This window comes from Otolemur garnettii, unplaced genomic scaffold (assembly GCF_000181295.1).
Source record: "Otolemur garnettii isolate 467f Iridium unplaced genomic scaffold, OtoGar3 scaffold00159, whole genome shotgun sequence".
Classification (NCBI taxonomy): Eukaryota; Metazoa; Chordata; class Mammalia; order Primates; family Galagidae; genus Otolemur; species Otolemur garnettii.
The window spans coordinates 3,745,887-3,771,581 of record NW_003852554.1 but is presented as its reverse complement, the minus strand read 5'-3'; the positions used below and the strand labels follow the sequence as shown (position 1 = coordinate 3,771,581).

The 25,695-nt window shown below is 46.4% G+C and overlaps 2 protein-coding genes across 6 annotated transcripts in view; both read right to left on the bottom strand.

Annotated features, from left to right (window-relative positions):
* Positions 1–25,695, bottom strand: part of AGBL4 (ATP/GTP binding protein like 4) — a 1,282,996-nt gene that overhangs the window by 214,371 nt on the left and 1,042,930 nt on the right. The gene's annotated exons all lie outside the window — the stretch shown is intronic.
* BEND5 (BEN domain containing 5) overlaps positions 1–25,695 on the bottom strand; it is a 50,231-nt gene that overhangs the window by 2,081 nt on the left and 22,455 nt on the right. For all 4 annotated transcript variants that reach the window (XM_012811471.1, XM_023519147.1, XM_003799935.2 and 1 more), the window contains 2 exons: positions 12,826–12,974; positions 6,368–6,581 (listed from right to left, as the gene is read on the bottom strand). In XM_012811471.1, the coding sequence (XP_012666925.1) occupies positions 6,368–6,581; positions 12,826–12,974 (363 nt within the window). The remainder of the gene's footprint in view (positions 1–6,367; positions 6,582–12,825; positions 12,975–25,695) is intronic.

Genomic DNA, 25,695 nt, shown 5'->3' with positions numbered 1-25,695 from the left:
CGTATGAGAAGACTGAGGCTCAGATAACAGGAGTGAGTTTGGGGCAGGACCGCCCCCGCCTCCCCACACACGGAGTTGACCCCAGGCCTGGAGCCGGACAGCCTGCCTCCTGTCGCAGGTCATGCTGCAGGTGCATGGGAGCCAAGTCTTTCACTGGGGCACCCTTTATTCCCCACTGAGAAGGGTTTTGCACCGGGAAGCCTTTAAAAGCTTTAACTTGGCCTCCACTGTTTCTTGACTGCTCCCAAGTCTGAGGAATCCTCACTTCCTATTCCCTTGGCCTTTCATAAGGACTGAGAGATGAGAAGGTAGAGGGCCCTGTCCCTGCTGTGTTCACCTGCACTTCCCTCTCCATTCCCAGCTCCCCCCCACATCAGTGTTTTTCTCCTCTCTGCCAAGAATACCATGGCATCACCTCTCACCTAAATCCCACTCATTCTTCCAGACTTTGCCTTCTTGGACCCTACCTTACTGAGCTAGGGACCCACTCTACTTGCAGCTCTGTGCTCCCACACCCACTTGGTTTGTCTCTCTGGTGAAGTGCTGATCACAATCAGATTAAGCTGTAACTACCTAATCTCCTTCCATAGAAACGGATGCTCGGGCTTCTCTCTCCAGCCTCGGGCCCAGAGAAAGCAAACAGGCACAGTGATTTTGCTGGAACCTGGACCAAATGAGGAGGTTGGACAGTGATGAGAACTGTTTCAAAGTTCAGGAGTTCAAATCTGGCTCTAACCATAGATGCTGTGCAACCTCCAGGAGGAACCTCTCTGGGTCCCAGTTTCACTGTGGAAGTAGTGAAATCTAAGGAGAGCCTCCCAGCTCTAAGTCTAGTCTGCAAAGTAATAAGGGCAGGTAAAGAGGCAAAGGGAGAGAAGACGGAGGCAGGAGAGCAGGTGTGATGGCCCTTATGTGCCCCAGTACAAGCCCTGGTAGAAAGAGAAAGGTGTGAATGCAGGGCAGTTTTCAGAGGGGCCCCCAAAGAATTCCAATCATGCTCATTTCCTAGGGGTACCAGCCCTGAACGGCTCCTCAGGTTGATTAAAAGGCTTTCTCTAGACTCTAGATATTAATCACCTGCAGTTGCTGGGAATGTCTCCCTCTGCGAGGGAGTATTTGAGATTATTGCTTAATTAACAAGGTTTATAACAGCGCTAATGTGTCCTATTAAAAAAGTTATAAAAATTAACCAGAACGCAATGCTGAGGCTCATTTAGAAAACTCAGGCACTCTGCAAAAGGTCATTTGACCCTAATAGGTTTAACTGTTATTCTGGAGCTTGTCATTAGAGTCAGACTCTGCTCCAGCTCTCCTGCTTTCCTAAAGCAAGGCCAGCATTCACCCATCCCTCTGCTGTCTGGTAAGGAATGATTTTAAAATCAAAGAGAAGAGAAATACTCACCAACTCTGTGAGTGTAAAGGCTTTTGCCATTTTTACATGGCAAATGTGACTAAATCAGACAAAATAAATACAATCTCAATCCAGCAGACAGCTTGCATGGGTATAACTAGCCAAATGCAATCTGGAATAGCTCAAATAATTAGGCTAAAAACAGTGACTGTATGGTGGGATGGGAGACAGACTCCAAACCTGCCTGTTGTGGTAAAAAAATAATAATCAACATAATATTTCACAATTAACACAAGGAACTTCTGGTGGCAGCAGGAAGCCTCAAACTCCAGTTCAGCTTGGCTCTGTCTCTAATTAATTGCATGACCTTGGGCAAGTCAATTTCCTTCCACTTACATAGAAAGCATTTATAGGCTTTAGGGGCTGGGGACAAGGCTCTAAGAAGGCAAAGATCTAGTAAGAAGAGAACTGAGACAGGTATTGGGTACTTTGGGACATGTGACACAAGCACCCGCCCCCCCCCACCCAAAGAGGTCAGGGACATCTAAGCAGATCTAGGCTAGAGAGTATGACCTGTGTTTCAGGCACCATGAATGGCATTTACAAACTCCCCAACGTGAGAGGGAACAAGGCTTGTTCAGGGGATACAGTAGTTCATCATGGTAATAACTTAGAGTTCACGGGGGAGTATTGCTGAAAATAATTCTGGAGATATAGCCAGGGGCCAGATTACGAAGGTGCTTTTATGGTATGCTAAGCAGCTTAGCCCTTAATAACGAACACTATGAACTGGCCGTGACTGGTGTAGTGGTAAAAGGATCATATCTGGTTTCTGAATGATTACTCCGGTTACATAATGGAAAGGGGAGTCTGGAAGCTGCCAGAGTAATGAAGGCGAGAAATGATGTGGCGTGGGCTATGAGAGGAGCAGTGGCTATGGAAAGCAACAGGTGGTTTAAGAGGTATTTGGGGGCAGAAAAGCCAGGCATGTGGAGTCAAGGGTGAGGTGAGTCCTGGGCTGGGGGTGTCGCTCACCAGGACAGGGAACCCAGCACAGGCAGGAGGCTTTGTGGAGAAGGAGGAGACAGCAGTTAGTTCTGCCATCGTCATGTGGACATCCATGAGGAGATGACTGGTGGGCACTCGGATATGTGGATTGGGAACTCAGAAGTGTTAATTGCGGTCAAACACAGATCTGGGCACCAACAAATATTTACTGAGCTCTTACTGTGGGCTATCCCTGAACAAGATCTTCATAACATTTATATTCTAATGGAGGAGACAGGAGAAAGACAATTATCATGTAAGCAAGTAAATAAGAAATGCTACGCAGGGACTTTAAGTGGGGTGATGTGACAGGGAGCAGTGGGAGGCTGGGAGGTCTCTCTAGGTGACAGGGAGGGAGAGCGTGCAGATCAGGAAGGTCACTATTGGTGGTGGAATAGGAAGGGCTGGAGAAAGCCTTTGTGGCTACACACGGGGGCAAGCTGGAAGTGTGGTGTGGGGTGAGGTGAGGTCAGAGGGGTCACTGAGGCCAGATCGCCAGGCATCAGCCAGGTGAGGCGAACCCAGAGCCGAGAGCGCACTGACGGCAATGAGAATGATGAAAGGTGAGAAGACCCACCAGGAACGCTCAGCGGGATGACAGGGAAGGGAGTTTCACCAAGGAGACAGGATAGGCAGTGAGGTGGGGAGAAATCCTCAGGGTGCAGAATGGACTTCCCAGTAAAGGCAGCATGGTCACCTTGAACAGCACTGGTAAGAAGGAGGGAAATGAGGCCTGGGTTTAGTAATGAGGACGTCACTGGGACCTTGGTGAAGACAGATCAGGCAGAAGGCTGGGAGTGGAAGGCGATGGGCAGGGGCATTATCAGGGGCACAGACAGTGTGAGCAGAGATGCCGGGAAGTGAAGAAGAGAGAGGCAGCAGCAGCTGGTGACAGAAATGCCCTTGAAGGAATATTTGCTTTTGTAAGACATGAGTAATCAAGGCATATTTAAACATCGTTGAGAAGGATTCAGTAGAACAGGAGCATACAATTAGAGCAACAAAGACTTAGGAAGGCAGGTGGACTGGAATCTAGGCCCAGATGGAGAGAATTACCAGCACCAACCAAGAGAAGGAAACTCTTCTTTTGGGGCATGAAGGTGTAAAGGTGGGGACAGAGTTACGTCTGCCAGTGTGGTGGTTCGAAACCGTGGAAATTATTTTTCTCTGTGAAGGAAGAGACAAGCCCATCTTTTGGGAAAGAGATAGGTGTGGGGGGGGACTATCATGTTTGGAAATGAAGCAGAGAAATTTAAAAAGGGATTGGAAAAGGAGGGAGTAGAGCAGGGAGGGAGCTCGGAGGAGGTGGAGTGAGTGTGTAATGGCCCCAGAACATGCAGCTGGGGAGGAATTCACTGCTACTTCCTCAGCAGCTCTGACTGTTGTAGGAGGTAAGTTTTCAGCTAAGGGAACTGAGACATGGAGAGGAAAAGTGATTTAGAAGGAATCCCACCAATGGTCAGTCGGTCAGGGGGTCAGCTTGTGGGTTTCAGTGTTTCTCCTGCTCAACACTCATTTACTGAGCTCCTACTGTGTGCCAGGCAACGAGGATGTAAAGACAATCAGATATGGTCTCTAGGCCCCTGAGGCAGACACACAGCAGATGGTTTCATATCAGGCGACAGTGGTAAGGACAGCCAGTTATGGGAAGGTACCCAGCACCTGCCGAGTCATGCTCCAACAAGTGCAGCAGAATGGGAGGTTGGCCACCTACCAGGCAAGGCAAAGTTTGTCCCCAGGAGGGCCTCTTTCTCAGGGCCACCTCCCGAATCAGGTTTTACTGTTTCAGACAGCAGCCAGACTGCAGGCTAGCTCTGATTATCTAAAAGTAAGTGGCTGCCTTAGTGGATTAAGCAGGAGCTGGCCAGGCCAGGGAGACAGCTGTACTGTAGCAGAGAGAGCCCAGAGCACAAGAAGGGCCTGTGGTGTTCAGTGTGGGTTCTGAAACCTGTAGCTGTGACCTCAAGCTGGCTGCTTAATTTGTGTCCTGCCACCTCCAAAATATGCCCTCAACCTGGCCATTTCTCTCCACTCCCCCTGCTGTAACCTTAGTCTCTGGCAGTAGCATCTCCCCCTGGGATTACTGCATCACTTTCCTAAATGATCTCCCCCGTGGTCACTCCATGACCGGGGAACTCCATTGCCTTTCTCCTGCAAGTAGGGGAAATCCAAGCTGTGTGCTGTGCCTTCCCACCCCTGCAAGACTGGCTCTTGGCCCACCTCCCTGACCCCATCCTCCTGTCCAGCCACGGGGGGCTTCTTGGCTCCTGGACCTTTCACAGGGCTGCCTCTTTCACACTCAGTTTGTAGCTCAAATGTCACCTTCCCAGCCTGATCTTCTCCAACCACCCCAGCTAGAGCAGCCCTCTTTGTCCTACCTTGTCATTTAAGGAAGCTCACAGTATCTTGAACTTTCTGTCTTGTTTCGGGATATATTTGCTGTCTACCCCCAGAACCTGCCGTGGGGTCTGCTCAAAATACAGAGGGTGCCAAAAAAAATTACACAGGTTTTAAGAAAGGAAAAACTATATTAAAATTGTAATGCTCAAGTCACGTTTGACTTCTACAATTACAAGAAGTGCTCAACGTGACTTGTATTCAGGAGTATATATTGAGTATTACAATTTTAATACAGTTTTTTCCTTTCTTAAAATATGTGTACCTTTCTTTGGCACTGTCTGTGTATGTGTTAAGTGACGGAGTCTTACTTTCTTCATCAAAATATGCAGATCTGGACACTTAGAGAACAGTGTCAAGGTTAGGAGTACAGATTCTGAAGCCCGCTTGCTGGCCTGGACTCCTGGGTCTACGCCTGTGAGTTGTAAGACCTGGCCAAGTTGCCTAACATCTCCACGTCTCAGTTTCTTCATTTGCAAAACAGGAAAAATAAAGTGTTTAAAAGTGTTTTTAAAAAGATTATCATTTCCAAAAAATATCAGAATGTGAAACACAGTAAGTGCTCAAACTAATCAGCAATTAGTATCTTCTCTTTGTTTCTTCTATACCACTGTCTGTCCCTATGGTTTGTATTTTCTGTATAGTAACGAGTTGCTTTTGTGTTCATCCTCCCCACAGAACTGTGAGCTCCTTGCAGACAGAAACTGTGTCTTATCCTTCTTTGTGTCCTCACATGCCCAGCAGAGGCCCTGGCAAAGAATGGATGGATGGAGAGAGGGAGGAAAGGAAGAAGAAAGTGAAAAGAGAGGAGGAAGGCAGGAGAGAAGAGAGAGGAATAACAAAGGAGGGAAGGAGGGGAGGAAAGGAGGAAGAAAGGGAGGGAGGGGGAGGGAGAGGGGAGGGGAAGGGAAGAGAAGAGAGAGGAGGGAGGGGGAGAAGGAGGGAAGGGAGGAAAGCAGGCAGGGGCCCAGGATATAGACTGATCTATAGGAGAAAAATGACCCCCTGTCTCTTTGCCTGCCCTCAATGCCTCCCGAACACCAGACAGGAAGCTGAGTCCAGTGACCAGCAGCTTGTCTTCATCTCGTTAGCTGCTCCAGGCACAGTGTTAGAACCACTGAGAACTGTGTCCCCAGCCTTGACCTTTGCAGCCGTCTGCACACAGCAGCACCCATCCCATCCCATCCCATCCCATGCCTCTGTGCAAGATGCTCCCACCCCCTGAAGTCCCTCTGCATGCACACCTGTGTCTCCACGTCTGATGTATCCTTCAAGGCCCAGTCAGTGACCCCTTACCCTGATTTTCCAGCCAAGGGTATTTATTCCCCCCACCTGAGAACTGTTGCACTTCCTCTGTCCCTCTCTCATGCTACCTCCTTGAACAGCCCTTGTGTCCAAAGCTCATTTGCCCTGTTCAAAGTGGGCTCTTCAGGACATCTGGGATACCTGCTCCTGGGTGCCCTACCCAGCCCAGGGCCTGGTATGCAGAGGCTTCACTGAATTGTGCCTAACACACTCTGGACAGGGTGAAGGACAGAATCTCAGCCATTGTGTTTCCACTCAACGACCTACCTCTGACGATGCTGAGTTTGTGAGGCGAGAGGGGTGGCTTAGGGATTGCATCTTTCTTTTTTTTTGTGGCGACTCCTGTGACGCTTCTGTTTTTCAGAACATCTGTTCCCCAAATCATGACTGCCAAGTTCTTTGTGTACTTGGAATCTCCTTGGGTTACTTGGAGCTGGTGCCATTTCTCCTCATCAACCCAAATCCCGCTTCCCAGATGGACCTGAAAGGGATAAGAACACCAGCACCTGTTTAGCCCAACAGGAAGGCAGTGGGAGGCTTCTTGTCCTTTAAAAAGCCCTGCTGCACCAGGAAGGGGTTCATACCATAAATGCTAAATTACCTCTCCTTAGGGTAATAATAGTGGCTGTCATTTACGGAGCATCTGAAAAGTGCCAAGCCTTATTCTAATGCTTTATAGTCACTATCTCAAATCTTCACGGCAACTGTCCAGTAGAGCCATCTCTACATTGACCACCCAGGGGACTGTAACACACTGGTCAACATACGGAGGTGGTCAACACAAGGAACTAGGCCTCCTGTGCTGACACATCCACATGGCGCATGTCTGATCTATGAAAATTAGGTCAACGTAAGGAGGTGGTCAATGTAGGGAGGTGGTCATCTCTGGTGGTTCTATTGTATTTTTATTTCAGATGAAAAAACCAGGTTCAGAATGATGAGGTGACTTGCTGAAAGTCACTCAACTAGTGAGTGACAGAGCTGGGACTCTAAACCGTATTCATATTATCACGAGGCTGCTCAGAGCCTTAGTCTCAGGATACAATATACTTTCACTTTTTGTGTTACGCTATGAAAAGACCTGTCTCCTCTTAATATGAACATTCTGGGACACGTATTCCCCTTAGCATAGTAGTTGTCAACTGTGGCTGCATGCAGGGGTCACCTAGGGAGCTAAGGAAATCATGGTGCTGGGCCCTGCTCTCAGGAATTCCAATTTATTTGGTGTACGAGAGACTTAGGCATTAAGACAGTTTAAAACCCTGTAGGTAATTCCAACATACGGCTAAGTTTAAAAACCCTGCCAGCTGGAGGGAGGGGAGCAGCTGCCCTGCCAATCGGAGTGTAGCTATGCAAAGTCCTTTCCCATCTCTGAGCTTCAGTTACTCTATCCATGAAATGGAAGAATTAGACTTCATCTTGAGTTCCTTCTGGCTCAAAGTACCTGTGATTTTAACAAATTAAACACAACTACAATGCATCCAGTTTGATTCTGATAGCACACAGAACAGAATTCAATTTTAAGCTGCCTATAAGGGAAGAAGTCAGAAAATTTCAGTACCCAGCCAATAAATGCGAAAGATCCAGAATGTTCCAGCAATAAGCTACAAACTTTTATTTGTTTTCCTTTCTTGTTCTTTGAACAAAACTTGCAAACCATTTACTAACATCAATCATTAAAAAGATAGTTTTGACTTTGACATCGCCATTTATAATGTACTTCTGCTGAGTCTATGAAGGGAGGAGATGGCCTGTGTGGGGACAGAGGGTGGCGCCAGCTAATGACCTACACTTTCTAAGGAGCATGAGACAGCTCTGTTGAAGGTCCTTGTTTTCAGAAAGACCTGCATGTCCCTAATGTTGCACGTCAGGAGACATCTTGGGAGAGGTCCTGGGCTGAGTGATTGCACACACGCTCAAACTGGTGGCAAACTGGCAAGACTCATTGTTCAAAAGACAATAAAGATCTTTCTGCTTAAGCTTGGCTTAGGAAGGAAGGTGGGCACACACAGACAGGCACATGGGTCAGCCAGAATACTTCTTCCTGCACCAATTACTGAGGCTTTCCAACCATCGAAAAGAAAAATATATAGCAACACAGCCCACCCATGAATGTTAGTAAGTAAACAATCCACCTGCCACGTCTGACTTCACCTCCTTTTGCTCAAAAGATCATTCAGACTGCTGCAGGCAATCAGAGAACCAGACCCACCTGCCCTCTCCTGCTGTAAACTTCAGTACTGCAAATCTGTTTGTACAGCTCGGGGAAGATAAGTAACCCTGGAGTGAGATGTGCTAGCGGGGGCTGACTAGGCAACACTGACCCCTGGGTCAAGTCTGGCTTTTTTTTCTGCAGTCTGAACTGCAGGTGGGCAGTCTGTGTGCCCGATCAGGCATGCTGGGGACAAGTTCCCTGTGGCTCCCTGCTGGACCCTGCATCACCTCCCTGATGACACCCTGAAGCTACCCACACAAGCTTTCTGAAACAGGAGATAAACAAGAAATTTTGAATTTGATTAGATTCTGAATTAGAAAATCTTAGAGGGCAGTGTCCATAGCTCAGTGGGCAGGGTGCTGGCCACATACACTGAAGCTGTTGGGTTCGAACCCGGTCCAGGCCAGCTAGAATGACAATGACAACTATAACAACAACAGCAACAAAATAGCTGGCATTGTGGTGGGTGCCTGTATTCCCAGCTACTTGGGAGGCTAAGGCAAGAGAACTGCTTAAGCCCAAGAGTGTGAAGTTGCTGTGAGCTGTGATGCCACAGCACTCAACTCAGGGCGGCAGCTTGAGGCTCTGTCTCCGAAAAAAAAAGAAAATCTTAGAGATGGAAGACAACTTCAGTTTTTCAAAGATCTCTGCTCTTTAATACCCTGGGCCTTGCTTTCCTATGACTTTTTAATTTATTATTCTCAAAAGAGAGATGACAGTCACTTTAGCCAGTGTTCTAGAAGAGAAAGGAATGCTAATATTTTCTAAGTACATATAATAATAAACCAGGTATTATATACCCAATTTGTTTAATCCTTACATGAATTTAAGAGATAGAAATAGGTAGAATTATTATTCCCATTTTATAGATATGAACAGAGATTCAGAGGGACTAAATTACTTTTCCTAAGACACATTAGCAGTAAATTCTGGAATCAAGATTCAAACCCAAATCTGTGTGATCCAGAAGCTCCTGCTTTCCCAGGCTTCCCTGGAGTCACCAGTGTCCTGGTGGTGCCCAAAGTGGTTGAAACACAGCAGTTCTAACACATCAATGCTTAGTTTTCCTTTCTGAATTTCTCCTGCATCTGCAGTTCCAGGGCAGTTGACCATAGCAGAAAGGAAAACCAGAACAGCCCGGGACAGGCCTTCCTGCTTCTGGTCCCTGCTCTTTTCAACCCACCCGTAATCACTGACGATTAACACCTCTTTGCTTCTTTGACTACTTGACTTCTGTGGTCTTTCAAATCTGTTTTTATATCAACACTCTGAAATTCCAAATGGCTCTCTGTTTTCTGTCGCATCTAATCCTCAGCCTGGCTTTCAAGGCTCACTAGAGTCCATTCTATCTACTAACCTTTATTCCTCTACCGCAGTCACCACTCCACAAAGCTGTTGCACTCATTCACATCCTTCTACTGGCCTGCTGTAACAGAAAGAGGATGGGCTCTGGAGCAGCCAGCCCTGGGGGTAAATTCCAGCTCTTTCGACCTACTGGCTGGTTAACTTGGGCTGGTCACTGTCCTTCCCTGGGCCTTGCTTTTCTCAGCTGTATAGTAGGCAGATCATTACCTAACTCACAGAGCTGCCTTGGGGATTAAATGAGAAAAGATGCCCCCAGTGTTACTGCAGAATACACTCAGTAATGCTCCATCTTTTGTCTCCTCTCTCCTCCCCGTGCTTCTGCTCTTGCCACTCCCCTGCCCAGGAATGAATTCTTCCCCTATGTTTTCTTAAGCCTGGTGATCTTTCAAGCCCCTGTCTAAAATCCGGGAAACACTCCTTAATTACTCCAGCGTTACATTCTATCCCTTCTGAATTCCTAGCCTGAGAGCCTTTCCCACCTGCTTCAGCCCTTCACAGCCCTTTGGTAGAGAGGTTCAAGGCTTTGCTTCTTTTGTCCCTACAAAGTGATGAGGAGGAGTCTGAACACAAAGCAGTAGGAGATGGATGGGCATATTTAATGTCTTTAGGACACTGGTTTTAGTCTGATGAGCTGCTGTTCCTTGAAGAAGAAAATGTTTTCTGGCACTCACTTGGGTAAAAGGCCAACTTTATAGCACAGAACGAAATGGCCCTGGGTAAGACTAACCAGAGATAGATTCTGAGGCATTAGAGATAAGGGCACCGGAGGTCAGCAAAGCTCAAGGTCACCTGGCACAACACACAGCTTCCAGGGATGTATCAGAATAGACTGGAGAGCCCTGGCCTGGGAATTGGAAGATCTGGCTGCTTCTAACATGTTACATAATTGTAGATGAGCCCGTCTCTGGATGTGTTTGTCCAATCATACCACATATAAAGTAGGTGATTTAAACTTTAGTGTTCTTTCCAGCTTTATGATTCAATGAGTTTGTGAAATAAAGCATCTTAGACAAAGAAAAGCCAGGCCCTTTATCAGAAGCAAGTAATCTGTATGGCAAGCCCTGTCTACTCATATGTAAACCACAGTACACAATTTGATTGAAATGTTAGCATTATGTGTCAAGGGAGGTTATTAAAAGTGTAGCCTCTGGTAGGATGGGACTTGATCAAAATACATCCTTGGGAAATGTTGTATAGGACAAAACTCATTTACTACTAGGAAATGGATCCCATTCCGGCACTCTAAGCCTTGCAGAGATTAAGGCCCCTGATCCTGCAGAGGGAAAGAAAGGTCAGAAAGGACGGCAGAGCCAAGAACAAGGATGTGGAACTGCTGCTCTGGAAGCTGCCATCCATGTTCAGTGTGTCTGATTCCTTTCCTTCACCTTAACACATCTCTCCACCTGACTACAGATTAGGAGTAAACAAAAAAAACAGGTTAGTCTCATAGTAACATCCTGGCAAAAACCAATGAAAAAACAAAATAGGCATTTTTAAAATTTTGTGTTCAACTCTTGTGTAAACAAATTAAATGAGAGTAAGGGACTCCTTCTCTGGGAGAGGAATGCTATCTTTGCCAAAGTGTCCCTCTGTAATGCTCAGAAACTGTCCATTGGCTTCAAAGCAAGAGAGAAATAGATTTCTCTCAGAAACTACTTTAACAAAAACTCTAGTCATTCTACAATGTTGTCCTGTTGTAAAAGGAAATCAACAAACATAGAACAGTCCTATCTTCTCTTATCTTCACTTAGGGAAGGTCCACCAAACTTAGATACACAGATTGAATCAAAAGGCACATGGAGAGCTGTAGTAAGATCCCATCTTTCACAGGTAAGAACAGTGAATCCCCAGAAAACCAAAGGACCTGCCCAAGGCCACACATCGTGCAGAGGTAGAGCTAAGCACTCAGGTCTCAGGATCCCTGTTTTTAGGCTGTCCTGCCACCTCTCCTCTGCAAAGCTGACCTTTCAAGCCTGTTGAGTGGAGCAAGGCAGGGCCTGTGGTCTGGGACATCAGCCTTCTCTCTGCAGGGGAGGAATGCTCTGTGGAAGATGCCAGGGCTAACAGCGTATCTGAGACGGCCCTGAAAACTAAGAGGTTTCATTTCCTCAGCTTGACAATATTTGCTTTGGCTCAGGATGGCCGGCTGCAGGGATATATCTGTACAACCCAAATAAAACAACCTTTTCTTGCTCATCACCCCACTGGGGAACGATACTAGATAAACAGAGACCTTTTAAAGCATGAGGTAAGAAAAATGAGCTGATGTAAATGACTCTTTAAGGAAAATGAGAGGTGATGTCTATAACGAACGCCAGGGTGGCAGAGAATATAACTCTGAGCCTGGATTTTATCAGCGCCCGGACAAAAGGGTCTGATATGCTTCTCTGAAGATGAATTCATTTGGATGTTAGAAAGATGCCAGAACAGTTTCCTCCCATGACCTGCTGCTGTATCACCATGTGACTTTAAGATTTCTAAAGGTTATTCCATAAATTTCCATCCCTGTATCAATATAATTACTAACAGTGCTTATGTTTTCTTGCATGATTTATTTCCAAGCATCATACAAGAAAATCTGAGGAGTTCTACTGTGGCTCTAGGGCTATAGACTAACCACTGTTGCATATGCAGCTGAGGCAGTTTACGGACAGCAAGCTGGTGTCATTTACCCGTGTCCCTAGTACCTAGCATAGGGCTTGGAACATACAGATATTTTGTAAACAATGAATGAATATATATTGAGTTGTTATCTGTAAACCAGATACTTCATTTCTGGTTCGCCTTATACATTTAAGCATCTGCGTTCACGAGAAGGTAGAACAAGTGTCATCACACTATCTTGGCAATTTTAAAGAACTTTCTCGCTAATAAGCTATTTTAAAATGTCAGTTTAGTTTTATAGCTGCTTTGTCCTGTTATGTTTAAAAAAAAAGGGAAAGAAAAAAAGGAGAGAAAAAGGAAGAGAAAAAGGTCCCAGCAAAGCTACACTAGTTATAACAGAAAAATCCTAGAAATAGTCACTCAGGGCTAGGCCAGGAGGCCAACCGGTCACGCTGCGTGTGGAAAGCTCCCACCATGCTCTCCCGCTTTGCTCTGACTCGCAAATGCTTGCAGGGAATGGATATTGAGCTGAAAACACTACCTTGCCATTGTCTAGGATATACTTGTCCATGACAGGCGCAGGAGCGGGGTAATAGGACGACGTATTTGCTTCCTCACTGAAAGTGCTCCGTAACTCCGGTTCGGGCTCGAGACATTCTGACTTTACTTTTTCCAGGTCAATGGCAGGACCTAGGCAGTTAAGAAAAGAAATCTGTCTAGAACTCCAAGGAAAATAAAAGGCAAATACTTTTAACTACGCATCTATCAGCACAAAATGCTAGCTTATTTTTGTCCAGTGGACTACACTTAAACCCAGAGTCAAAAATCGTATGAGGTCTGAATGTCCCAAGGGAAAAGGTACAAAACTGGAAGATGAGAATGGACCAGACTCAGTTGATTAAGTGTGAATGAGAAGCACTGTTCTAGGGTGTCACTGTCTAAATGGAAACGAGACTCAACTTCCTGTGCAGGAAAGAGGTTCTGTTAAGACTGGGTTAGAGGAGAGAGGGTGGCAATTACGGGAATACGCAAATTGTGCACTTGCCAAAAACCCCGCCCTTGGCGGCCTCCAGTGGAAAAGGCCACAGCACAGGAAGGGAGGCCAGGAAAGCCGTGAGGGGCAATGTGAAGCCCTCCCCTCCCCAAGACCTCGCATCTAGAGAGGAGCATTTCTACCAAGAAATTAAAATACAATACAGATTAGGCCCCTGATTGCCTGATCCAGCAGTTCCTCTGATTTCTATTTTAATGCAATCAACACAAATTATGTGCAGCTTAAACAGTGAAAGGAAGCTAGATAAATGGTGGTGATTTCTAAGGGGGATAGTGTATCCCCATTAGCTTTTAAAAACAATGGACTTATTTTTTTTAAGTCACCTATTGTGTCTTGATTACCAAAGGGCAGAGAAACAGGATGAAAATAGGTAAATAAGGCTGAATGACTCGATTAACTTTTGTGTCAGAACAACTCCCAAGTCCCACAGAATTTAACATGCTGGAAGTGTCTCCCTATGCACACATTTCAGGGGTTGACTGAGATCAGAAATTCAGTTACCGCCACAACAGCTCCCTGTGCCTGTGCTTAAGTAACGGAGTAACTTAAGTAATTTAAGGAGTAACTTAAGTAACGGAGGAATTCACAGTCCAACCTTCTTTAATCCTGACCACGTGGAGGACTAGGCACAAAGCTCTTCATACCCCTTTGCAATAATCTGGTTGCAATTCTGCGTTCAGTTGCTACATCGTAGACTTTGGTGGGTGGTAGAGAAGGTATGTCCATAGAGAAAGTGATTTTGTGAATAAAATTCCTCATGACAGGGCTTACCAGAATGAGAATATCAATCCTGAGTTGCTGCCAACTGCAAGATAGAATCTGTGTAGTTTCCAAAGAGTTAAGTGTGAACTATACAAAAAGTGGACTGCAAGGTGGTCAGGGGGCAGGAGAGTGCAGCTGATGGAGCTCTCTTCATTTTGGTAGAGGCTTCCAGTCCTACCCCTGGTTCTGCTACGTTTTAATTGTGCGGCCACAGGTGAGGGAATGGGAGATGCAGAAGTTGGCAGAGGGAAGGACCAAGAGCATCCTAACCATTCTGATGGCATCCTCCAATGATGCATGACCTATTCAAGGGCTGGGCTTAGGTTTTATATTTCCCTTTGTCTGCAGCACCTGGCACGAATGAAGTAGGTGTTCTCTGAATGTTTGCTAAATGAATAAAAGGATGACAACAATGAATGAATAATTCTAAAGTTTCAGAAGCAGATGCCAGAGTTTCTCCTCTCTGTGTGGGATCTCAGGTTCCATTTCTGAGATACAAACAAACTCAAGTGGCGCATTTGATCTTTTCTCAGATCTGTGAAGAGGTAATTACTTCAGTTTCCCCTAAAGCTCATGGCTGAGTTGGCATCTGAGGTCTCCTTCAGTGACAGGAGAAAGGAAGGGGCTGACAGGAGGAATTCTGTGCAGCCACTAGCTCACAGGTGCTCCGGCAAGATCACATCCCTCCTCTAAAGCCTACCTTCCTGTTGGACAAGAGAATGAATCCAGGGCCAGCTATGACTGTCATCTGATTCTCTCCCATCCATCACCGCAATGGCTACCCGGGAGATCTTCCATGTGACAATGTCTTTCCCTGATTAGGCTCCCTGCCACCCTCAAAATTAAGTACACACCTTATTAAGGCTCAGAACAACTGGCATCCTTTCTACCTCCAAGGTTCACTTCTTGCTCCCCACAATGTTCACCTCTGCTCAGGTGCCCTACATGCCATGTTGCCTTGGCCTTGAACACTACTTCATCTGTCTGCCAGCCCCTCAGTCAGACTTTAGGACACAGCTCAGGTGTCTCCTTTGAGAGGCCTTGATCTGATCACTCCCAAGTGGTCTCTATATTATGAATACTCTTAGCAAATTATGTCTGCAATCATCCACCCATCTGTCCACCTTCAACACTGGACTGTGAGGCTCTTTAAGAGCAAATTTTTACTCCATTTGGAATCTTTGAGCCTAGGACAATGCCTGGTACCTAGCAGGCTCTTAATTACATGATATGAGAATCAGAGGAGGGGAGTAGGCAGAGACTTTCATGGGTTTAGGGCAAAGATTTTGAAATAAAGCCCTGTTGCTGAGTGTGGGTGCTTGAGGACAGAGGGTGAGACGCTGTTCTCATGAATGTCTGTAACCTTTCTTGCAGTGGAAAGGAGAAATCAGGACTATTAAGTAGAAATCAGAAGTTTCCAGTTAGGAGAAGGGGCAATTCAGATGGCTACAGATCTAGGCAAAGGACTCCATCTCCATACTGTCTACTGAGGAGCAGGGTCAAGAGAGTCACCTCTCTGGTTCCATCCTCTACTGGTCCCTACCCCATAGTCAGACTCCATTCTGGAGAAAGTGGCCTGCCTCACCCTGTCCACACATATACTGTTCTTTCCTGCCTCCAAGTCTTTGCTTGTACCATTCCCTTTGTTTAATATTCTATCCCTACTGATGTCCACCTATTCAAACTCCACTGGCAATGCAAGTGACTCACATGCCTCCTCTTCCACAAGGCTGCCCTATCCCCCAAATGGAGGTGAATAGTTCTCTCCAGCGCTTGGCTTGGGATTTGGAGTCAGAGTGACTGGGGTTGAGTTCTGGGTTCACCACTTACTGCTCAGGAAAGTTGTGATCCTCCTGGGGCAGTAGGGCTCCACCATCCTTGCACTCTCCCACACCCTCTGTGCCCACTCTACCATAATTGTCAGATGCACTCATTTGTTTCTGTGTCTGTCTCCCCTACTAGACCATGAGGCCTGGGTGGCCAGGGGCTGTCTTTTTATGACAGAGAACAGGGCTCATCCGGCACGGGTGCTTGGTTCCAATTCTACCCTCAAGATATAATTTACACATAAATAATTACTTAGCCTCTTTGACCTTATTGCCTCATTTGAAAGGAAGAAAGATACTTGGCAAGACTGAGGGTTAAATGAGTTAACTACATGAATGAAATGATTATTTCAGAGTCTGGCACAGAGTGGGTGCTTGGTGGATAGTGGTTCACCCTCCCCCCAACACACCACGGCCGTCCCCTACACACGTTATACTTGTGAGCCTAAGTTCGTCTCTACTACACTATGGGTTCTGTGAAACAGAGCCCCTGCTGTTCTGCTTTGGCTGCTGAGCCCGGCACAGGCCCGGCACAGAGGTGTCCACCGTACTTTGCAGGGGGCACTCTGCAGGCCACCCACTCCCCACTAGGCTCATGATGGGTTCCTCAGGAATGACAGAGAGTTGGGGCAAATACTGAGGCTGTTGTACTGGGACTCCGGCTCTCAAGGAAAACGACTATCCTAACTTTCTCAGTCAGTATCATTTGTCTAACCCCTGGTGATGGCTTCCTCCTTCCAGGGTGTTGTACACAGAAAACATCTGGGGCCTCAGCAAGGAGGGCAGCTTGGAAAAACCAGCTAAAGGCACATATTGAAAGGGACCTTATAGGAGACCTAGGTGTGAATCCCAGCTGCATCACTTTAGGCAAGTCAAGTCCCCTCACTCTCTGCTAGTGACTTTCCTATCTGCAAAATGGGTGTTAGGGACAGCCAGCCCAAAGGCTGAGGAAACCTCCGACAGCTTCCAGCTCCGAGGCGGGCACGGAGTAGACAGAGGCTCAGAAAATGGCAGATGAATGAAGGAATGAATCAGTCAATAAAGCGTGATGTTTAGCATTAAAGAATCAGAAGGAAAAGACAGGGGGAGCATGTGGTTTCTTTGAGGAGAAGAGGGAGGGCCTCTAGTGCTTTTAATTTAAAAAGGGGGGGGGGAATCACTTCATTGCACATTTTAGTCGGCTCCACTCCCAATGTTGGCAATTTACATCTCATTACAACAAATGCTTCAGATTGCTGTTTTGCTTTTAAAAATTTCTGAGGCATTGTTCTCCCTCAAACACATGTGACCAAATTAGCCACAATAATAAGCACTTGCCTTTAGACAGCACTGTACAATGTGGTGCAGATATTTTACGTGACAAAGGAAATTTTTTCACTTTGTGGGAAGAGTAGGAATCAAAAATAAAAAAGGCCTTTTGATCCACTTGCAGGTTGGTATTAACACACACCTGAGGTTTATTTGGGGGAAAATACACTTTCCATGGAAAGAAACCTCTCAGCTGGGCAAAGGAAGCTTTTGAAACAGTATAAAAGGTAGTACTTGTCTTTTCCTTCAATCATTCACGAACCTATTCATCACACAATCCTGAGTGTGTATCAAGATACAGGCCCCGTGAGAGGCACTGGGGACCCAGAGACAACAGAAGTAAGTCCCAGTCCTGGGGAAGTTCAGAATTGAACATGTGAGACGCTACTGTATCACGTGCAAACTGCTGTGACTTGATGGATGAACGGTGGTTTAGTGTTAGAAACACCTCACACAGAAGCATCAATCCTATGTACCCAATCTTGATGACAAGTAATGACCCAGTGGGGGTGGGGAAAGGGGAGAGCAGAGAGAGAAAAAAGGAGGGAGCGGTGGGGAAAGGAAGAGCAGAGAGGGGGAAGGAGGGAGTGGGGTGGGGTCTTGGTGTGTGCCACACCTTTTGGGGGCAAGACATGATTGTAAGAGGGACTTTACCGAACCAATGCAATCAGTGTAACCTGGTTTCTGGTACCCTCAATGAATCCCCAACAATAAAAAAGAAAGAAAAACGTCACACAAATCCTGGTTCTGTGATTTACTCATAATGGCATCTTCCATAAAATGGAAATCATGGCATAGAGCAAGGGTCTTTATGTTGTTGGTACACCAAATAGATGAAATTACACCACTCTATTCTTGTTTACATTTCAAACTGGACAAATGCTGCTCTTTCTGAAAAGCTTTCTAAAAAGTTATTATTTGTGTGACTTCCAGGAGGTTGAGAAATCACCTATTTTTGCAAAACATACGTTTGGACACTAAATACCATTTCCGATTTCTGCTGAAATAAAAAAGTTAATATTATTAGATTTTTTAAAAAAGGATTAAATCCCTCTATTTTGAAGGTAAATGCGAAGCTTCTTTGTTATAAATATAATTCTAGTTTTTTCAAAAATGCAAAGAAAATCAAGCCAAAATTCTTAAATGCATACAGAAAGCCTACTGTGGCTCAGAGGCGTTCCGGACTTGGTAGAATAAAGATGATTTCTCTTTGTTGAGAAGGACCCGAGTAGAGGAACAGCTATGTAACAATGAATGGGGTAAACAAGGGCCTCGGTAAGAGACAGGGGACGTGACCTAGAGCTGGGTGTGAAGAGGAAGGCCCGCCTGTGCGCCTTGTCGGCCCCGCTCAGAAGCAGTCACTCTACCCACTGCTGTAGCTATTATGCTTCTTGTGTGGGCAGAGACAAATCTGGTTTCACTCTTTTAGTGAGAATCTACTAAGGGGACACCAAGTGCCAGCCCTGGGCCAGCGCTGTGTGCTTCACAGTCCAGCAGCAGAGAGATGACAGGGTTAGAATAAAGACTTTGAAGCAGAAGCAAAGCAGGGCTGCTGTATCTGGAGGGGACCAGGAAGGCTTCAGAAGGATGGTCACCAACTTCTGGGCTGGTGCTTGAAGGATGGCCAGGAGATTATTGGGGATAGGGCCGTAGAATGGGGTAGTTATCTTCATAAGGTAAAGGTAAGCAGCACAAAATATAAGCTCACTGTCCACAAATCCACACAGATTTGGGGAGGGAAGAATCACTGCTGCTAAGTGACCACGGAAGGCTTCAGAGAAGAGCTGATCTCTGGCTGGAGCTCTGATAAGTGAGTGAGGCCTGGGGGAGGTGGGGAGCAGTCACGCAGGACTCTTCAGGTCCCTCTCCCTGTCCCATTCCATTTCTGAATGCCTTCTGGGAATGAGGGTAGGGGCAGCTGTGCTGGGCAGAGAAGGAAGAAGCTATTGTGGCACGAGCCCTGCATGGCGAGGTCCTGCAGATCACTCGGAGGCTACCACAGAGGGGCTGCTCCCTCAGCGAATCAGAGCAGCAGAGCTGGACTGTGCTGAGACAGCTCTGTGCCCAGGGGCAGGGGCCCACCCAACCAGAAAGAGGGGCAGAAGCAGGAACAGGTTCCTCGTCTTGGGGGTCAATGTTTTCCCCAACTTGAGGAATTGTAGATGCTCATTTCAAATACATATTTGAGAAGGACGGGGGACCAGCATCTACCAAATGTCTTCTTTGTTAAAATACCTTACATTAAAATAGCTTTCCTTTTTCTCTCTCTGGCACTTTTCTCCCCACTGTCACGTGATTATTTAACATCTCCTTGACTAGGACACAAATGCTGAGGGCATGAGCAGTCTCTCACTGCTACACCCCCAGCTCCCACCGCAATGTCCCCAGTACATGCTGAACACTCACTAAACATGTGCTGAGTTAATCCTCATAGCGCTCTTGCAAAGTCAATCTTGTTATCTCCGTAGAGGCTCAGAGAGGTAATTTGCCCCAAGTCACACAAGTGTTGAGTTCTCAAATTCAGGGCTGTCAGACTTCAAAAACGTGCTCTTTCCACTCTCTATGGGTCTTCAGGTAACTGCACTTTCCAGAGTTTCCCACCTCATGCTCACTCTGTGGGACCCTCAGCTCATCTCTGACTTTCCATGACCTCCCCAGGGGTCTGTGAAGAACTCGGGATCACGAGAGAGGTATGGAGGGGTCAGCAGGATTCGTCTTACCTCTAAGAGCTCAGAATCCATCCTCTGCCAGCTGGTGGTCAGGGAAGCCTAGGGGCCACCTTCATCTGTGGTTCTCCCACCTCCCTCCTGCCCAACTATCTGGGCCCAGACAGCCTCCAAATGGCAGGGTACATATGTGCAGAAGGTCCCACCAGAGAAGAACTAAAGGTCCACACATAAGGTCAATGCATGTGAAATGGACCAGAGTTGGCTGAGTTGGGGGGGCTAAGGGATTGTGGTAGGAATGAATGGGAAGGATAGCCAACGGGGGCCCTCAGGTTCCTGAGGGGCTGCTATAGGCACTGGGAGCACCTGAAGGCAGGAGTTTTGAGGAGGCAGAGTTTCATTGTGTGGCTGATGTCTCCTCACCAAATCAATCCATGACCCTGACCTTGGTTCCTCCCTTCAGGCCATTGGCCCTTCTAAAGAAGGGACCATATGAGATTCATCTTTGCTAAATGATAATTGATTTGCCTGGCTCATAGGGAAACAATAGCCCAGAGGGAAACAGCAACTCAAGAGTTGAGGGACTGTACCCCAGGTCACTCCAGTGGGAAGGAACCCCCATGAACCCCTTGTTCTCATCTACCTCTATAGCCTCATCTCTCCCTCTTACTCACCACTCCACTGTGCCATACAACCAGAAACTATTTTCAGTTCCCTGGATAAACCGGCCTCTCTTACAACTCCTAATCTTTGTTTAGGTTCTCCTGGTGCCTGAAATAGTTCCTTAACTTGGGGGCATCTCCAGCCACCCACAGCACCCCAACCCCAGCTACATAAGGCATCCTCTTCTGTATCCTCTCCCAACACCTGAGATCCCAGGACCAAAGCAAGGCTCACCCTGCACTCCCACCGTATGCTGATGAGGCTGTGACTTGTTTAAGGTAATAGGGGCTTATTGATCTGGTTTCTCTGTGCTCAGCATAGGGCCTGGAACAAAGGAAGAATCCAACAAATGATTCTGCACAAAACCTTTTTCCTACAGTCAGAGTTGTCTAATAATGGGATGGGCTGCCCTGGAAAGCAGTGAGTGAGCTTCCTGTCTCTAGGGGAACAGGAAGGCTACAGAAGGCTTCCTGTCCTGTGTAGGAAGCTGAATTCTGGGGCTCCTTATAGGACTAAGGCCCTGGGATTCTTAAGAATTACCTTTTGAACTCAGCTTGTTGGAGCTGCAAAGGCGGTTGTAGCCAGCTTCTGGGCACTGCTGAATCCTGACAGCCCCCCTTATTCCACCCATCCATTCGTGTCAGCTGAACACAAACCTTCCACTACTTTATGTTCCTGAAGCTCCATATATAGGGATTACATATGGTACAAACATGTCCTTTTCCCTCTCTGGGCCTCAGTTTTCCCACCTATAAAATGGGGGGTGAAAGGTTACATTGGGTTCTCTCTAAAGAGACAATCTCTTTGAAAACTCTAAGAATTTTCCTGTAATGGTGGCCATTTAAATTAAGCAGAAAACAGCTGAAGGGTCCTGCTATGCAGAACCTGCTGCAGCAGATGAAGGTCTAATCCAGGGGTCCTCAAACTTTTTAAACAGGGGGCCAGTTCACTGTCCCTCAGACTGTTGGAGGGCCAGATAGTGGGCACCAGGATGAGTTGGCTGCTAAGCAGGAAAAGCAGCAGTGGCAAAAACACCCCGTGGGCCGGATAAATGTCCTAGGATGCCTGGTCTAATCAGTAGGGCAGGCAGAAGACAGAGCTATGGTGGCAGAGAGGCTGAGGGCCTCTGTGCTCAGACTGCCTGATGCATGGAAGAGGTCGTGGGGTCTCAGTGTGAAACCTGGGTCTACCCCTTCCTGGTGCACGGCCTCAGGCAACTGATCCAGTCTCTCAGAGCCTGTTTGTGCATCCAGTGACCTTAATCTATTGCTGAGGTTGTTTTATGCACAAAAAGAATTTAGTGTCTGACCCAAAGCAGGTGTTCTTAAAGGCCAAGTCTTGCCTGTAATAAACCCTTTCCCACTTCCATTTCCTGTTTGACAAACCAGCAGGAAACAATCTTGTCACACTACAGCACAGAATGCCAAATCTGGTTCTGATTGGGAAGAAGCACATTCCTACTCTGGCAATGAAGGAAAGCCCAGCAGCTTCCTCTGGATGTTCCAGATACCTCGGCAATCGGCAAAGGGAAAGGCTGGAGTTGTCCCTCAACCCCAGCGTCCCATCCCCATCACCCCCAGGAAAACGGACTCAAGAGGGAAAGGGGAAGGAGGTTCTGACACTGTTTAGCCACTCAGAAATTAGCATTTAAAATAATCTGGGATGAACTGTAGCCAATTCTGATTTGGGCAACAAATACAAAAAAGTCCTTTGAAGTGAAAGATGATCACTATTTTTCAGATGAACTATTGTAATTCTCACTAGTAGATCTCTTCTTGCCATCCAAGTGGAGGAGGCCCCGGGCACAATAGTGTGGTACCACCCTAGCTCTAACTTGGAGGTTGGCAGGCAGCCTGTGGGCCTCCTGCACCTCATTCTACCGTGGGGATGCGACAACCTGACGGGAAGAAATGGTTCTTGCCCCATCTCTTCAGCCCTCTCTCGAATTCCAACATTTGTAAGCACTCCTGCTCCTTGGTGAGAATGAACTGAGGGCTGAAAGAGAAGGGAAGGAGCGCTAAGATAAACAGGCCCCAGGAGGAGAGCCTTGGCAAAGAGAAAACTGAGCCACAACTGGTGATATCTGAAAAGAAACCAGGGGATCAAAAGGGGTCACTGAGAATTCGAGATGGGAAGATGGAATTCTGCCCAGAAAATGTAGGGGGTGGCGGACAGAAAGAATTCTACAAACCATAGACCAGGGAGTTTGAAAGCAAGTCCAGGCATAGTTGTAAAATGACTGTTCAAATATGATTTCTGGGTACTTATGAGGGGATGTAGGAAATCTCCAGGAGTCATTAGGGACTGACCAAAGATTAAGACGGGCCAGCAATCTGTGTTCCACTGTGGGACAGTGAGAGCCTGTGATGTGCCAAGCACTGTACAAAGTATCTCACGTGCATCCTCCAAAGACCCCACATCTCAGTATGGGACTTACTGAGCATGTATTACAGGTCAGCCTCTGGGCAGATGTCTTTACTGAATTTGTTCATTTAATCCTCTTAAGAACACTAAAGGTCGGAATTATCATTGACTCTGTTTTACAATGAGAAAACAAAGGTGCAGGAAGTTAAGTAACTTGTTCAGTTTAACAAAATTAGGACATGGAATAGCCAGGGTTCAAAACCCCAGTATTTCTGACCTCAAGGCCCATGCAGGTTCTTAATTACTGAGCTTGCTCTCCTGCCTGCTTTGTGGTGGGATTTTTTATTTTAGAAAGGAAAAAACTGAGAATGGTTACACCATTTGCTTGAAGTTCCATAGGTAATGAATTAAGAGAAGTGAGATTCAAACCCAGGTAATATCTGTAGCCAAAGCCCAGGTTGCCTCCTATAGGGGAAACCAGCAGGAAGCATTTGGCTGACATTAGCTGCCTTTTCTAAGGCAACATCAGAGACTTGGGCTTAAAGAAACCAGCTCAGACCACAAAGGATTTTAAAGATCAAAGCTGGTATTTTAACAGACCTTGGACAGAACACAAGGCACAAACCCAGAGGGTTGCAGAGGTGTTAGCAATCTAGCTCTGAGGAGCCAAGGCAGATATGCAGGCCATGACAGCCTGCTTCCTCAAAACTTCCTACCAGCTTAGATCTGGCCAACGGGGACATTATCTCTTCTTTTCACATTCTTCTCTCTCAAATGGAAGTAATAATCCTTCCTGGCCTTGCAATAAGACTATCAGAACAGCCCAATGAGATAAAAATGTCAAGGTGCTTTGAAACCTGTAAAGTGCCAGGCACAAGTGAATGACTGTAATTATTCTAATTGCCTATCCTTTTCTGGTCAGAATTCATCATTTCTGCCTACATTTCCTGACAAAGTACTTATGAAATCTAAAACCAGCATCTACCTCCCTCCTGGAATTAAAGCACTGATTTTATTCTGCTTGGTGTCACATGTTTGTGCTCTCCTGCCTGCCTGTGGTGGGCTTTGAGAGAACCATTTTATAGGGGAGAAAACAGAGACTGAAGGGCTCAATCATCTGCTTGAAGTCAGGTAATGAATTAAGAGAGGTGAGAGACGACTGCGTGCGCCCTGAAGGCAAGGATCACTCCTGCACCTCTTTATATCCTTCCTGGAGGTTCTAGAGCAGTGATTTTCAACACTGTGCTGTGAAAAATTTTAAAGATCATTAATTAAATTATTTTCAAGACAAGTTCAAAGCACAGTAGCATATTCTTTTTTTACTCTTTTTATTGATCAACATAATTTAAGTGTGCTTCGGAAGTTTAACTATAGGTTCAAGTGTTACATGAGATAAGAAAGTCGAAAAACACTGGCTCTAGCATAGTGGTTCTCACCCTTCCTAATGCTGCGGCCCTTTAATACAGTTCCTGTGGGTCGCAACCCACGGGTTGAGAATCGCTGCTCTAGTATCTTATTTGAACTGTTACTTGAGTCACACCAAAATGAATTACACTATCTAAGTGGTTACTTACAGCATTAAGAACTAAGCCTTGGTCTTGCCTACTAAGAACAGAGAATATGGCTGAGGAGAAACTCAGAGACCCCAGAGTTTGCTCCAAAGGATAGGAAGGACCCTATCCTTCCCCCTAGGGCTCTGCTGTTCTGCTTCCCTACATCCCCTCAGAATTCTCTGACACTGATAACTCTCAGCTTAAAAACACTACTCTAACCCACTTGTGGATTGTTTTTAAAAAGGGACTTTGTCTCGTTATTTCTGCATGTCCAGCACCTACCCCAGTTCTGGCACAAAGCATCCCCTCAATAAATGCTGCATAAAGAAAGAAAGAATGAACACACACACAAATAAACCTTGTGAATCAGAAAGTCTTTACAGATTCTGAATTCTTTGGGGAAGGGTGGTAGGCAGGAAAGGAGAAAGAAAGGAAAAAGGGACTGGTATTTATTAAACAATTACAACCACAAGATGCTGACCACAGGGTTAGACTCTACACAAACGCTGTTGCATTTAATTTTGACACTGTCAAAAAGGGCCTGAGAGAAAGGAGAGGAGGGTAAGGTCCCCTTCCATCTGAAAGGGCTGTATCCCATCCCTTTCAGAAAAAGAAGCACAGTAAAAGAAAGTTTTATTCTGCAAAGAGAGAAATCCTTTTTTGGAGGGTTGTACAGAGGAGTCACCCCACGTTGGCAACACTGAAGTCTAATGGCTAAAGAAGTATGTGGATGAGGGTCCAGGAGAAGCACACAGGGCCAGGTGTCAGGAGAACCTTGGTGAGAAGCCAGTGACACTTTCTGGGTTTGTTCTCTCATCAGCAATGAGGGCAATAGCCTATATCCTCTCTAAGTCATTCGCATTACCAGGACCCCCTTTGTAGAGAATGTTTCCTATTAAATCCATCTTGTGTTTTTGTTTGGAAAGAATGAAAGACGAATGAACAAATGCACAAATGAAGACCTGAATCATCCAGGGAAGCCTCTGAAACATCCTCTTACCCCACCTTGCTGCTATTCCACACCCTGTGTGTAACTCCACTTTTCTACCTCCAGCCTCCACAAGGTGCACCCTTACAACTCCTGGGTGCCAAGGGAACCTGCTTCCCACTTCAAGATCCCTATCAGACTCAAAAGGACAAGCCACTGCCCTAAGCTCCCTTCCACTCACCACCTGCCAGACTGCACTGCCTGGGAGAGTCAGAGGGATTCTTCCA